Source organism: Carlito syrichta, unplaced genomic scaffold, assembly GCF_000164805.1.
Source record: "Carlito syrichta isolate Samal-C Ts95f unplaced genomic scaffold, Tarsius_syrichta-2.0.1 Scaffold304402, whole genome shotgun sequence".
NCBI classification, from domain to species: domain Eukaryota; kingdom Metazoa; phylum Chordata; class Mammalia; order Primates; family Tarsiidae; genus Carlito; species Carlito syrichta.
Genome location: NW_007248498.1, coordinates 85,585 through 100,510, shown reverse-complemented (window position 1 = coordinate 100,510; position 14,926 = coordinate 85,585). Strand labels below are relative to the sequence as shown.

The following is a 14,926-nucleotide window of genomic DNA, read 5'->3' as shown; positions in this document are numbered from 1 at the left end:
CCGGAGCCCAGCAGGTCGAGGCTGTAGTGGCCGGGAGCGGCCACTGCACTCCAGTCTGGATAACAGAGTGATACTCCAACTCAAAAATAAATAAATAAATGGAATAAAAAATAAAATAAAATAAAATAAAAGCTTTCAGAGAGAAAAAGTAAGGTTTATACTAGGAATCAGGAATTAGAATGGTAGAACGTATCAGACTTTGCAACAGCGATGCTGAAAGCCAGAAGGCAGCGTGGAGTAAACGACTTCGCGGTTCTCAGGGAAAATTATGCCCTGCATGGAATCCCATGCCACCTGACCTCAGATGTGAATAAAGCTATTTTTAGACATGCAAATTGTTGAAAACATTTGCCTCCTATGCTCCCTTTCTCTGGAAGCTATTACAGATCAAAACAAGGGAGTAACCCACGAAAAAGAAAGGCCTGGGGTCCAGGAAAAGGGATTCAGTACAAAGAAGAGGCAAAAGTCATGTCCAGGATGACTGTAAAAGCAACCCCAAGATGGCAGGTAGGCCACAGGCACAGCGGACACATCCAGAGCTCGCCGGTCAGTAGCTCTGGGGGCTATTTCTTCAAGGAGGTGAAGCTGATGGAACTCGGTGGATTGGAACATTCTGGAAGGTGACTGGCACATCTGGAAGAAGGCGGAGGTTAAAGCAGTAATGAGAGTGCAGAGAACCAGGCAAACGGGGAAAGGGCAACGAAACAGCTCCGCAAGGGAAGCACAGGTACTTAGGGCCCGCCGCACGGCTCAGCTGAGCAGAGCGTCCACTTCCACAACAGAAAGTCAAACTCTCTGTTTCTGATCAAAACTAGTATTTGATGCTTTGGGGAGGACGAGAGGCAGCTGCTAGTGTAGGAATTCTAGGAGTGGAGGTTAGGGTGGAGTGCTGAGTTCTTTCTTTCCTCGAAGGATGTCAATAGTCAGAATATCGAGTAGCATCATAGCTCTTTGGAGACACAGAAGGAAAAATGAAAGGGTTCAACTAGAAAAGCTGACAGTGGTCACCTCGGGAAGAGGAAGTCAGGGGTGACTTTTTATACTGAGTGCCCATTCCGTTGTATAAAAATAAAAGCTAAATTAAAAAGAGCAGCAAGGAACAGCTGCTACCGGATGCCAAGACCAGCTTGAATAACATACAGTATTTGATGAACTAATTAAATCACATCAGAATCTTCAGAGACCTAGGAGTTTTCTTACAACAAGGAAGAAATTTCTAACAAATGAGTAAGTGCATTGTGCAGCTGAAACAGCTGGCCAATCACCAAAGTGAAAAGACTAGCAGTCAGAGATAAATGATGAGCATCTCACAACAAAACTGATGTGAACCAGAGCCGGAAAAGAGACAGCATTTCCAGACTGAGCGATGAGGTGTCAGTCTGAACTACGCACATGAAGGAAAGGGCTGGAGCATGATTTTGTTCACTCCGCTTGGCTGGTGCTCTAGTGGCACATGAATAAGAAGCCAAGCGGCAGAAAACAGAGCTTCTTCCCAAACCTTACCTGCAGCAGATGACTGTGCAAAAGTAACTGGATCTTGCAAAGAATGAAAAAGAGGAGAAAAGGCATCTGCACAGAAAGAAAAAGCCTGCATTGAGATTCGAGCAAGAGGATACGTTCCAGAGAGCAGTCAGTCTGACACAGTGATAAGAAACACCTCGTGCTGCAGAAGAGCACTTGCCGGAGAGGAAGTGGAGTGCCGGCCTGAGACAGAAGCTTCACAAGGAACCCAGGACCCAGAGCTGCGAATGACCCACCCCCGGGAGGTCTGATCCCCTGATGACTTCACAGTGACATCTCCTGAGATGGGCGGCTCCTTGGCCCCTCGCTGAAAACACCAGGCCGTGTGTTGCACCCACTGCCAGGTGCCGCCTGCGACATCTCTCTCTTCCCCCAGCAGAAGAGATGGTGACTCTGTGCCTGCCTTAGGGCCATGGAGGAATCTCCGGCAGCGGTGCCTGGGGTCCCACCCCGGTGCAGGCCGGTCAGGAGCGCTGCTCATCCTCAGGGACAGATAGCAGGTTACCAATGGCGCCAGGGGCCCTGTGTCTCCCATGAGTGTCCCCTGCACACCTGTGCCTGGCCATTGGATTGCCCCTCCCTCCGATCAGGCATGAACTGATTGTGGATTAGGAGCAACTGACTGACCATCAAGCACAACGAATAAATGTTCACGGCTTAACTGACTGGGGACTGTGCCCATCGGACATAGAGGTCCTTTGAATTTCAAAACATTTCCACTCAGTCTCGCCCAGAGTGTTGATGCTCGTCATTCTCCTTTGGAAGGAAGATGGGCTTTCGTTAAAGTGGCTCAACACATTGCTCTGCCCGGGCCCAGGGATGGCTCAGAATGTGTGGCAGCACTGGCTTGGGTTCCTTCACTCCACGGGTGGTAGGTGGGATCCTGGTGAGAGAAAGGCCTATGTGTGTGCTCAGCCTTAAGTCACCTAGTGTGCGTGTGTGTGTGTCCACACAGGCATATGCCTGATAGGATTCCCCGAAGCCCGAATTGGGAAAAAGCAAAGGTTGAAACTAGGCATTGGCAACGATCTATTCACCTTCTGTTAAAGGGCCCAGTTTTTGTTGGAGGACCTACCCCTCCCAATTCTTAGTCTGTGTGGTTTCCCCCAAGAATGGTGCAAGCGATCCAGGCCCAGACCATTCCCTTCATCCTCTAAGCCACTGGAAAAGGAAGCTGTCGAGACAGTTCCATTTGTAAACACTCGACGTGTTGAGGCCAGTGTTGTCCAATGGAAATACAGTACGAGAGTCATACAGATGCTTTCAAATTTTCTAGCAGCCATATATATTTATCTAGCTAGCTAGCTAGCTATTATTTATTTATTTAGAGTTGCAGTCTTGCTCTGTCACCCAGGCTGGAGTGCTGTGGCACACTCACGGCCACCCCAGGTTCGACCTGCTAGGCTCCAGCAATGCTCCCACCTCGGCCTTCCAAGTAGCCGGAACCAGGTACATGCTACAACACCCGGCTAATTTTATTTTATTTATTGTAGAAACAAGGTCTTGCCAACTTTCCCAGGCTGGTGTCGAACCCGCGGGCGCAGGAAATCCACTCACCTAGGCCTCCCAAAGTGCTGGGATTACGGGCTGAGCCACCGAGCCCAGCCAGCAGCCATATTTAAAAGAGAAACAGGTGAAAATAATTTTATAAATATTGCTATTTTACCCAATATATCCCAAATACTATTATTTAATAGGTAACAATAAGAATCTTTTCTTGCTTATTTCATTCAGAGTTCCTTCACTACTCCGGGAATACCTGTTATTCTACCCCAGTGAGACTGCCAGGCTTTTTGTCTCTTCTGTGTGAATCTTTTCTCTTTACTTCTCCTATCTAGCTCAGACCTTGAGGTCTATCATTTGAATTAGCCTCTTGCCAATATTAACTCCCTTGCTCTAATGTCTTTCTAAGTATGAAAAGTATTAATGAGATACCTCACATTCTCATTTTATACTGGTCCTTGAGTGTGGTCTGTGCTTTGGACGTAGAGCACATCTCAGTGCGGACCAAACGCACTCCCAGCTCTCAGAGCCCCCTGGGCGTGTGTCCCCACCTGACTTAGAGCACATCTCAGTGCGGACCAAACGCACTCCCAGCTCTCAGAGCCCCCTGGGCGTGTGTCCCTGTCAGGGACAGAAGATCGAGCCTGGCAGGAGCCACCTTAAGCCACCTGCTGTAAAAGTCACCAGCACTTTCCCAAACCCATTATGACCCACCTGCCTCTGGGCCTCTGCCCATGCTGCTTCCTCTGGGGACCTCTCCCCCACCTCCCATACATATTGAGAGCACCTGGCAGTACAGCTGTTATCCAGGTTTGGAATTAGGTGTGGTTTCCAACGAATAAGATCCTCACAACAGTAGTACTATTATGCATACTTTTTTATTGTCGAAGAGGACTTTGTAGCACTGTCTGGCTCTCCTGGGCTTTGGGGGCATGGGGTGGGGTGGGAATCTGGAGGCCAGAGAAGGATGTACAGGCTGGTTTGGGGGCTTGCCTCAGGGCTCCCCAGCCTCTGAGCTCCTTTCAGTCATGTAGGCAGCTCCCTGGGCAGTACGAGGGTCATACATATGTTTTCAAATGTATGACCCTAGGGCTTGGCATGGGGTGGGGCGTGGTCCCTGTCATTCAGAAGCCCAAGTTCTATCTGGCCAGACATCCACGAAAACCGTCAGCATTGTACGTCCTGCCAGGGCGGGGCAGGCTCTCAGTGTCTGTTGACTCAACTGTAAACGCAGAAAGAACGTCTCTGCTTCCTTCATCTAGACAAGCCACCCCTTGGCCACTGGGGCACAAAAGGATGCTTGTTGAGTGAAGGGAACGTGATACAGAGCCCAAGGTGGCGATTTGGCCCAGGACTCGATTCTCCCCTTATCCCACTTGCCTGTTTTCTCTGAGTGAGCTCCCTGCAGCTGCCGCAGGGATGCAACAAGGGAGAAACCCCTTTGTCAAGACGTCTTCAGCACTGGCTGCTGGAGAGGGATGGCTGTGCGCACACGGCCGACCTGCTGCGGCCCAGAGGTTGGCCAGACTTGGTCTCTTTAAATAACAGAATCTGTCTTGTTCCCCAAACTCCCTTGTCTCTGGTTTTTTCCGTATGGGGCCGTGTTGCCTGTCTTCTTCTTTCCCTGGGATCAACTCCATCCTGAATAACCTCCGCGAATGACCCCTAGATCCGATACACGCGACTCTTACCAGCCTGAACACCAACATCCTGGTCAGCAGCTCCACAGCCTGCACACAGAGACAAAGCACAATGTCAGCCCCTCCCCACGATATCCTTGAGTGCCCAGCATGGGACCTGGCTCAGAAATGGCTCTGAATGAACAGGCAAAGGAGTCACAATCCCATCCCACGTGCAGGAAGATGGTTTCCATCTCACCTTTCTTGAAGGGCTAATTTGCACTCAGCCCTGGGCTTGGCATGGGGAGTGGGGTGGTCCCTGTCATTCAGAAGCCCAAGTTCTACCTGGTCAGACGTCCGTGAAAACCGTCAGCATTGTACGTCCTGGGGAGTGTTCAGGTAAGTAGCCGCTACCGCGAGACACATCACATGCTCTGTCTAAACCTCGCAGCACCCCGGAGTGTGGGGTTCCCCCAACTTCTCCATGGGGCCCAACAAGGGAAAGGTGGCCCAGTTAATTAGCAGCCCCGCGGGGACTCAGACCAGAGCTGCCTCCTTTCAAGCCCGTCCCCAGCACCTGGCTGCTCCCAGCAGCAGGAGGAGAAAGGCTGAGGGGCCACCTCTCCCACCTCAGGGGAAACCCTGCTGATCGTCCCGACCTCCTTCTTTGGGCTCCTTCCCTCCCTGGCACCACCGAACCTGAGGCGGGTGCTGGGTCTGTGGCGTGCCTTGCCCTGCTCCTCGCTTCCACACAGGCCTCCCCCCAGGAGGGACTTGGTCAGTATTTGTCCAGGGAAAGAGAGGAGGTGACTTTGGCGACAGCTTTGACAGATGACTGAGGGTGCGCCATTGCAGAGGCAGCTCAGAGAGGAGATGCTGCCATCCCCCATTGCAGGCAAGAAAACAGAGGCTGAGAAGTGCTGAGGCTGAGCAAAGCCGGCCCCTGGTGCTGAGCTTGATCAGCCACTGCCTTCTCCCCCCATGCCTCTGATCTCCAGGTGCGACCCCTCGACGAACTCTCTTGGCCTCACGGCCCACTCCAGCTGGAGTCCCCGCGTTTGCTCCGCAGCTGAGAAACCTGACACGCCACCCCTCTTCGACCTGGCTTCTCACCTTTCACACCTTCCTGTCCATCCTGCTTCGCCCCTACAAGACTTCAGTTTCCACCTTTCCTTTTGCTTCTTGGCCACTCTCAGGCTCCTCCCAGGCCCCCCTTCACCCCCCTTGGTTTCGTGGTGTCCAGGGGAGATATTGAAGACTTCTGTCTGCCTTAATGCCTTCCGCCTATGTCCTTTTGGGGATGTCTCCTCCCCAGGTGCAAACTGTTTCCGATGAGGACCAGGAGTCGTGGGACGCCAAGCAGTCTGGTGGCCCAAGCTAGAGTTAACCACAGCTTTCCCTGGGATGTTCTGAGTTGGAGCTAGACATTGACTCACCGCTCTTGTCTCAGAGCCATGAAATATTATTCCAGAAGTGCCAGGGGCTGTAGTACGAGCTTCTTAAAAATAACTGGCTTGAGAGAATGAAACTGGCAGGGGTGGAGGGAAGAAGACAAAAGACGGAAATCCTGTTTCGGCCTTTTTACAGTTTGATTACTTGGGCTAAGCCACTTGGAGTCTGTCGTTGAAACAAAAAATCCCCACTGATCCACGAGCCCTCGGTCCGTTCCTCTGCTGCCTGCAGACTCCCCTTGTGCCTCGGACCCTCTCCTGGGCCCACGGCCAGGACCTTGGCTCTGGGGAGGCGCAAATCAGCGTCTCCGACCCTCATTCCTGCCTGATCGCCAGACCCACCAAGGCCCAATTTGTCTGACATCGCCCGCAGGTGTCTATGGGCACATCAACTCAGTGTGACCCTAACACTTCTAGGTCTTCTAGGTCTCCAGACCTGCTCCTTCCCCTGCATTCTTTTCTTTTCTTTTCTTTTCTTTTTTTTTTTGAGTCGGAGTCTCACTCTGTCACCCAGACTGGAGCGCAGTGGCCACTCCCGGCCACCGCAGCCTCGACCTGCCGGGCTCCAGCGATCCTTCCGCCTCAGCCTTCCGAGTAGCCAGAACTACAGGCGCGTGCTACCACACCCGGCTGATTTTTTGATTTATTGTAGAGATGAGGTCTCGCCTGCCCAGGCGGGTCTCGAACCCGCGGGCTCAGGCCATCCACTCACCTTGGCCTCCCAGAGGCGCGGGATTCCAGGCTGAGCCACCGAGCCCGGCTCCCCTGCATTCTTTATCTCAATGAATAAAAGTAACATTTGCTACTCAGTGATCTATGGCAGAAACAAAAAGCATAGTAACCATATGTTCTCACTCATAAACAGACCTTGAGCCATTATAATACTATAAGAAAGGGATTGGCAGTAGTGGGAAACTGCCAGGGGAGGGAGAGCCATACCTCATCAACAAGGGTACCTGCATGATCAACGTTGGTCTACCTAACCCTGAATTGTGCCCCACTTCTTTATAATTAAAAAAAGTAGCAATTGCTGAGGAAAACACTTGACTTATTCTACCCTTCACATCCAAATGATCACTAGAACCTAAAGATTCTGCCTTTTTAAAACTTGAAGCTCCCAATTGTTCAATGTCCACAAGAGACTCACATTAAAATACAAAGATACACACAGATTAAAAGTAAAGAGATGGAGAAAGATGTGTCGTGCTCAAAGTAATCGAAAAAGAGCTAGGTATATCTGTGTTTTGTGTATGGAGGGGTACATACAAGCACAAGCGCTGGAGTTTCTGTACTAATTTCAGTCAGAGCAGACTTCAGGGCAAGGAGAATTATGAGGAATAATTCCTCGTAACACAATGATAAAGAAATAAATTCTTAATTCCTCATAACACAATGATAAAGAAATAAATTCTTAAGGAAAACATGACAATCCTTAACACGTATGCATCTGTGAGCAGAGTATCAAAATACATGAGTCAAAAGCTGGTAGAACCACAAGGAGAAATAGATAAATCTGCCATTACGATGGGAGACTTCAACATGCTTCTGCTGAAAGTGGGCAGATCCAGCAAGCAGAACATCAGTAAGAGCATGGCCGAGCTCAATAGTGCCATCGATCAACCACCAAATACATACATACATATATATAATATATACGCACACACACACAGTTATTTATATTTGATATCTACAGACCACTTCATCCAGCACAGCAGAATCTATCATCTATTCAGTCTTCACCAAGATAGACCTCATTCTAGTCAATAAAACACACTTTGGCAAATTTGAAATCATGTAAATCATGCACAGTGTGCTCTCAGATCACAGTGGAATGAAACTAGAAATAAATAACAGAAAGATAACAAGAAAAATCCCCAAATATATGAAGGTTAGGAGACATACTTCTAAATAACTTAAAAGAAGTCCCAAAAAAGTTTTAAAGTTTTTTTAACTAAATGAAAATATAACATCAAAATTGTTGGAATCCAGTACAAGAAGTGCTTAAAGGAAAATGTATAGCACTAAGTGCACATATTACAAAAGAAGAAAGATCTAAAATCAATAAGATTCCACTTTAGGAAACTAGAGAAAGTGCAATATAATCCTAAAGTAAGAAAAAGAAAAATAATAAAAACTAAAGCAGAAATCAATAAAATTAAAAACAGGACATCAAAACAAAAATCGATGAAAACAAAACCTGGTTCTTTGAAAACATCAATAAAATTAATAAACTTCTAGCTAGGCTAACCAAACAAAACAGAGAGAAGACACAAGCTACTAAATAATAATTGAAAGAGGAGATACCACTCTAATCCCACGGATGTTGAAAGAATAATAAAGGAATATTATGAGCCAAGCATGTGGCTCACACCAGTAATGCCAGCATTTTGGGAGACTGAGACGGGAGGAATGCTTGAGCCCAGAAGTTCAAGACCAGCTTGGGCAAAACATAGTGAGATATTGTTTCTACAAAAAAAATTTTTTAATGTAGCCAGGCATGGTGGTGCACACCTGTAGTCTCACCTACTCAGGAGGCTGAGGTGGAAGGATTGCCAGAGCCTAGGGCAGTAAGGATTGCAGTGAACTGCAGCCAGGACAGTGTCACTGTACTCTAGCCTGGGTTCCAGCGTGAGATTCAAACTCAAAAATTAATTAATTTACTAGAGAAATTGAATAAATGATTAACAACCTTTAAAAAAAAAAGAAGCGCCAGGCCCAGATGTTTTCACTGGTGAATTCTATCAAGAAGGAAATAATACCAGTTCTCTACAATATCTTCCAGAAAACGGAAGTGAGGGAATACTTCCTACCTCGTTCTATGAGGCCAGCATTACTCTAACACCCAAACAAGAAAAAGACTTAACAGAAAGGAAAAACTCTCTCCCCTCCTGCTCACCCCTTAGTCCCTTGTCACTCTTCGGTTGGGAGGATGGAAGCGTCTCAGGTGGACTTGCTTCTGATCTTTCCAAAAAAGCATTACCCACCAACCCAGTGATCTTCAAAAGATGCAAAAATGGACGTGTCATGCCTCCTGCAGGTAAGAGTGTGTAATATCTGTATGGCATTCAAGGATCTTCAGCATCATAACCAGCCTGCCTTGTCTCCCACCTCTTCCCCCCAAACTGCACTGAATTCTCTGCAATTCCCGAGATACCCCATGTCCTCTCTTGTCTCCGTGTGTTTGTACTTGATCTGATCTGAGTCTGGAACATACACGCATGCGTATGCACATATGTACACGTGTACACACACGTCTTCACAGGCAGAAGCTGCAATTTTCTACCTCAGAAGTTACCCTTGTTTTTAAGTGTCATTGTGTGTGTCTCTCACACTCCTGCAAAAAACTTGAGAGCTGCACTGTGCCTTACTCCTACAAGTAGGAGCTCAGGACAAGCTTGCCGAATGAATGGATGAATAAGTGGATCGATGCATGGATGGACGATGGATGGGTGGATGTGAGGGAGGGCTGATGCAGGAGTGGAAAGATGGATAGATGGATGCGTGGATGGATGGACTGGTGAAGGGTGTGTGTGTGTGTGTGTCACAGGGAGAGAGAGAGAGGGAGAGAGAGAGAGAGAGACAGACACATGGAGAGAGAGATGGCGATACATACGTTGGAGGTCATCACATTAAATTGCCAACTGTAGCTTCCTGGTGCCAGAGTGGATGATGCAGGCGGGGAAAGGGTCTGTGAGCCGCTTCTGAGCCCCCCAGCGCTCTGCCCTACCAGGGCGGCTCATGCAGAGCCATCTGCCCTCACTCTTCTTCCAGCCCTGGCTCAACCAATCCCTTGCAATCAACCTGATGCTGTTTCTCCTCCATCAGAGCCAAAGTCTGTCCTTGTCTGCCACCAGTAAACCCCATCCAGCCCTTGGGAATGGCACTGAATGCCCAGCATTAAACTGTTTAACCCCATCCAGAAAATCGCTTTCTTTCTGAGCAGCACTTTAATGCAATACTGCCAGCCTGTCTGGAGATGCTGGGAGAGATTACCATCCCGAACCCCCTTCACTGCGGAGACAGCTCCGAGCATCCCCTTCATGGCAGAGGCAGCACCGAGAAGCCCCCTTCACTGAAAAGATAGTCATGAGTAGCTCCCCTTCGCTGTAGAGAGAGCCCTGAGACGTGTCCCTCGCTGTAGAGGTAGCTGTGAGAAGTCCCATGTGTGGCAAAGTTAACCTTGAGAAGTCCCCTTACTGGAAAGATAGTCCTGAGAAGTCCCCTTCACTGTGGAGATGGCCTTGAAAAGCCCACTTTGTCGCAGAGATAACCCCCGAAAAGCCCCTTAACTGAAGAGATAGCCCCCAAGAAATCCCCTTTGTGTAGAGATAATCCTGAGAAGGCTCTCTCACTATATTTTTGAGAAGCCTCCTTGGCTATCAAGACAATACCTGCAAATTCCTCTTCACTGTGGAGACAGTCCTGAGAAGACCCTTCATGGTAGAGATTGCCTTCAGAAATCCCTTTTAAGGTAGAGATAGCCCCCTCCATTGCAGAGGTAGCCCTGAGAAATCCCCTCCATGTAGAAACAGCTTTGAGAGGCCTCCTTCACGGTAGCCCTGTGAAGCCCCCTCCACGGTAGGGACAGCCCTCACAAGCCCCCTTCACCACAGGGATAGCCCTGAGAAATCCCCTCCACATAGAGAAAACCCTGAGAAGACCCCTTCGCTATAGAGATAGCTTAAGAACCCCAGTTCACTGTAGAGATACCCCTAAGAATCCTTCTTCACTGCAGAGGTAGCCCTCGTACATTCTAGAGATGGCCTGTGAAAAGCTCTCCATCATTGTAGAAATAGCCCCTGAGAAAACCTCCTAAATGGTAGAGATTACCTGTGAGAAACCTTCCTTCAGTATAGAGAAGACACTTTAGAAACTTTTATTTACAGAGACAGCCCTTGAGAAAACTTCCTTTCTTGTAGAGATAGCCCAGGCGGGCCCTCCTTCATGTAGAGATAGGCCTGGAGAAGTCCCCCATTCCTGTAGAGACAGGCTTTCAAAAACCTTCCACCGTCTCTAAAATGCAGGCCTTGAGAAACCACCCTTTTGTGGCGACAGCCCTGGAGAAAGCTTTGTCTTTCACCATAGAGCTCGGCCTTTCGAACCTGTAATTACTTCTTGTGCTCATCCTGGAGAAGCCCTCCTCACCATAGACACAGCCCTTGCAGGCCCTCCTTCAGTTTCTGCAAATAGCCCTTGAGGAGCTCTCCAAATTTACTGTCATTGCCAATGTCGTTTCCTCCCTTGGTGTCCCCTTCATGACATGGTACCAGAAAAGCTAGTCTCCTCTCCTCAGAAACTGGCTTGGTCTCCACTTGAGAATATTAGCCCTCCAGTGCATAATTTTGCTGTTGCACAACTACCTGGAAGCTCAGAAAAAATTTAGTCTTTATGCCAGGCAAGTATAGATTTTCTCATGTGCATTTTGTTTACTAAACTTTTCCCAGCTGCATTGTATTGTCCTACCATAATTCCCCTTCAACCTAGTTTCTCATTTATTTCAGATTCCGTTGCCTTAAGGTTGTATCTGCAAGCTGCCTCAGATCCCTGCTATGTACAGTCTGTGACTAAGGCACATGGTGAATGAAGATAAACAGAGAAACCCCACACTCGTGCGCGTGAGTCTCGTCCGCCGCACTGTCTCCTGCTCTCGGCACTGTCCCAGCCCCCAAACAGACAAGAGGCTCGCACAGGCACAGGGTGCTACAACTTCGGCAGCAGCTCACTGGCTTAATCTATGCAATGACCTTGTGAGGTAAGTGACGCTGACGCTGACACGTTTGACACAGGAGGAAGTTGAGGCTTAAGGTCCCGCACTCGGTAGGTGGCCCAGCCAGGATTTGAATCCACAATCGTTTGGCTCTAAAGCCCTGGCTTATTCCACTTCACCTCCTTCTTGGTCTGGCAGGCAAGACTCTCTGTGCCTGCACTGTCCAGTACGGTAGCCACTAGCCACATGTGGCTGTTGAAACTCAATTTTAGTTGGAATAAAGATGTGGGCTCCAGTCACACTTGGAGTGCTCCATGGGCACTTAGGGTGAGTGGCTACTGTTATGGACCGTGCAGAAGAGGACATTTCTACCACCATGGAAAGTTCTAGAGCATCTCCTGCCACCTCTCCGACTGTGCTTGGTTCCTGCTGGGCACCAGCTGTACCCGAGCTGAACTGGTACAGTACTTCCTCTGCCTCTCTGTGGAGGCCACTTCCTTCGCCTGGACTAGCCCCTGCTGCCCACCCTTGTCCTAAAGCCTTCCTCTCCTCACAGCTGCTGCATCCCCCCCGCCCCATCTGTGCTTCGCCCTGTCATCTCCTCTTCTGACCGCCTGACATCCTGAGGTCTGGCCCTCGTGTGCACTGGTCGCTTTTCCTTTGCAACTCCACCTCTCCGGCTGCAGTGAAGGAGCAGCTCGACTTCCTTCTGGGTTTGACTTCTGCCACTAGCTGCTTCAAACGGAGGCAATAGCACAAGTGGTGCCAGGACGAGGCAGGTTGCCCTTCTTTGAGCACACACGCCCTGTGTTTGTTCTCTGCTGAGGCCCAGGGGTGGGCAGGGCACAGGGAAATTCTGAGGAGGCCCAGCCGTGCCCTTAAGGAGCCCCTGGTCCAGGGACCTTGGCCAAGTCATTTGCCCTCCTCAGTCTCAATGCCCTCTTCTGAGACAAACGCTCTTTCTCCCCAAACAGCTTTCCATGCAAGAGTGGGGAGGTGAGAACCATCTGACGCTGTGGTAGGCGAGACGTTCAGGAGGCCGTTGATTCGGACTGGCTCCCGCACTGGGTCCCCCAGACAAGACCAGGGCGGAGGCCGCCCTGCTGAAGCTCCATGCCACCAGGTGGACGCTCCGATCTCTGCCTGACCTTCTGGGAAGTAAGGAGAGACATAAAGGCAGTAGCCCCAAGCAGTCTCGTCTTGACTGGCATGTACTTTAACCTTTGCAAGGAAAGTAACTTTTTGCTACTTTTTGTTTTCTGTTTCTGTTTCCTCAACCCTGTTCCGGCTGTAAAGCCAGGCTCCTGTGCTCAACTCCTCCCGACACCCATCTATTTTGTAGCTTGAATGTTGCCCGGTTCTAGATTTGCAGATAAAAGCCATTAAGATCTTTAACTGAATGTGTTGCGATTTCATCTTTGACACTCATAAGACAGGAAATGATAACAATGCCTGCAGGTAATGGGAGATGTCATCCCTTGGAGGCCGCCTCTCCACAGAGCCGGTGCTGAAACCCACAGGTGCAGCAGGCCCAGGACAGATGCCCAAAGAGTATTCCCTCCAAGGCGGCACCTGAGGCTGCAGGGCCCCTAGCAGGTCCAGGGAGTGTGGCAGGCTTCCTGCGCTAAGAGATGGTGAACTTCGTGTTTCTTCACAAAGACTCACTGGGCAAGTGTGCTCTAGCGTGCTGGCTTTCTCTGAACTAAAATCCTGAGCAGAGTTCAGGGGTCTTGCAGACTGGGGCAAAACTCAAGCACAGAGTTACAAAGCAGAGCCTGAGAGGCAGGGGCGGGGAGTCCTCGTGGGGAGCACACACGCCCAACTTAGGACATTCAAGATGCAGCCCCAAGCCTGCCAGCCGCTGACCTCAGCCACCCTTCCCGATCTCCATCTCGCTTCCTCCTCCGGGAGACAGGGGTGGATGGGACGCCCGCCATGCCACGGCTCTAGGGAGGCAGCCCACAGAGGCCCCAGTGCTGTCCCGCTCCTCGGTCGCGTCTTCCCCTACCACCCAACACCCGACCCGGGGAGGCTTTGAGGCCACCTCGGAGGCCTCCCCCAGGTCCCGGGCTGTTCAGAGGAGACTAAATGCCAATGTCCAAGGCAGGTGGGCTTTCCGGTGAGTCTGAGTCTACTTCTTGCTGTGGGCACCTTCACATCTATGGCCCTCAGTCCCTGCATCTGTGAAACGGAGGCAAAGCCACAAGTGGTGCCAGGACGAGGCGGCTGCCCCACACGGCACGGCTGGCGTCTAGCTGGGGCCTCACACCACGATCGAGGCTGGCCTTGACGGCTGAGATTCTGCAGAAAGGCCCTCCCGTGTGAGGGGGCTGCTGGGCGGGGACGGCCCCAGCACCTGCCATTCCTCTCTGCCCGGGATGTCCCCTTCCCACAGCAGCGGGCCAGGACGGCTGTTCCTGTTCCTCCTCCTCCTCCTCGTCCTCCTCCACCCAGGGTCTTCCCTGCAGCCCTGGGGACTGAGTCTGAGACAGAGGCTTCTGGTTCCCAGGCTCCTGAAGGGTCTCCAGCTCTCCATCCCACCTTGCTTCCGGATCTGTGCCCCTAGTTTGCCTCCTGCCCAGTGACCCTCCCTCCTCCCTTCCCTGCTCCTGGTTGACATGCCTCCAGCGCACACTTACCTTGTCAGGATGGGGTCTGGCTGGCCCCCTTCCCCTCCACCCTGGGCTCCCTGAAATAGCCGGGAAAGGAGGTAGTGCCGGGGCTCCAGGCGTGTCGGGCGTGAGGGACAGAGGAGACGGAAGGGCCCCAGGAGGAAGTGGCCAAGCGTTCTGTGCCCACGTAATTTATTGCAGGACTTTGCCCCCAGTCTCCAGGCACGTCCACTCCCACAGGCCTCCTGCAGCCCCAGCCTCCCGACATCTGCTCTTTAACCCAGGCCCCTCCGCAGAGCAGCAGCTGAGCTGCCTGGAGGCCATCAGGGTCCACACTCTGCTCACCTGCTCGGCCACCAGCCAGGTCCCTGGTGACCATCAGCCGACCACGCAGGGGGCTCAGCCCCATCCCAGACAGAGACTCCAACGAAGCCCATGGCAGGAGCTCTGCTCCCAGCCACCCCACGTTCTAACCCCGGCTGTGGTATAATATGAAACATGACATATTATGTC

General features: G+C 50.7%; 1 protein-coding gene across 1 annotated transcript in view; it reads right to left on the bottom strand.

The window, feature by feature from the left end:
• Positions 1-14,463, bottom strand: part of MYO7B (myosin VIIB) — an 88,940-nt gene extending 74,477 nt beyond the window's left edge. The window contains 2 exon segments of the mRNA XM_008059866.1: positions 4,716-4,754; positions 14,441-14,463. Of these exon segments, the coding sequence (XP_008058057.1) occupies positions 4,716-4,733 (18 nt within the window). The 5' untranslated portion in view covers positions 4,734-4,754; positions 14,441-14,463.
• Between the last annotated feature and the right edge of the window lie 463 nt (positions 14,464-14,926).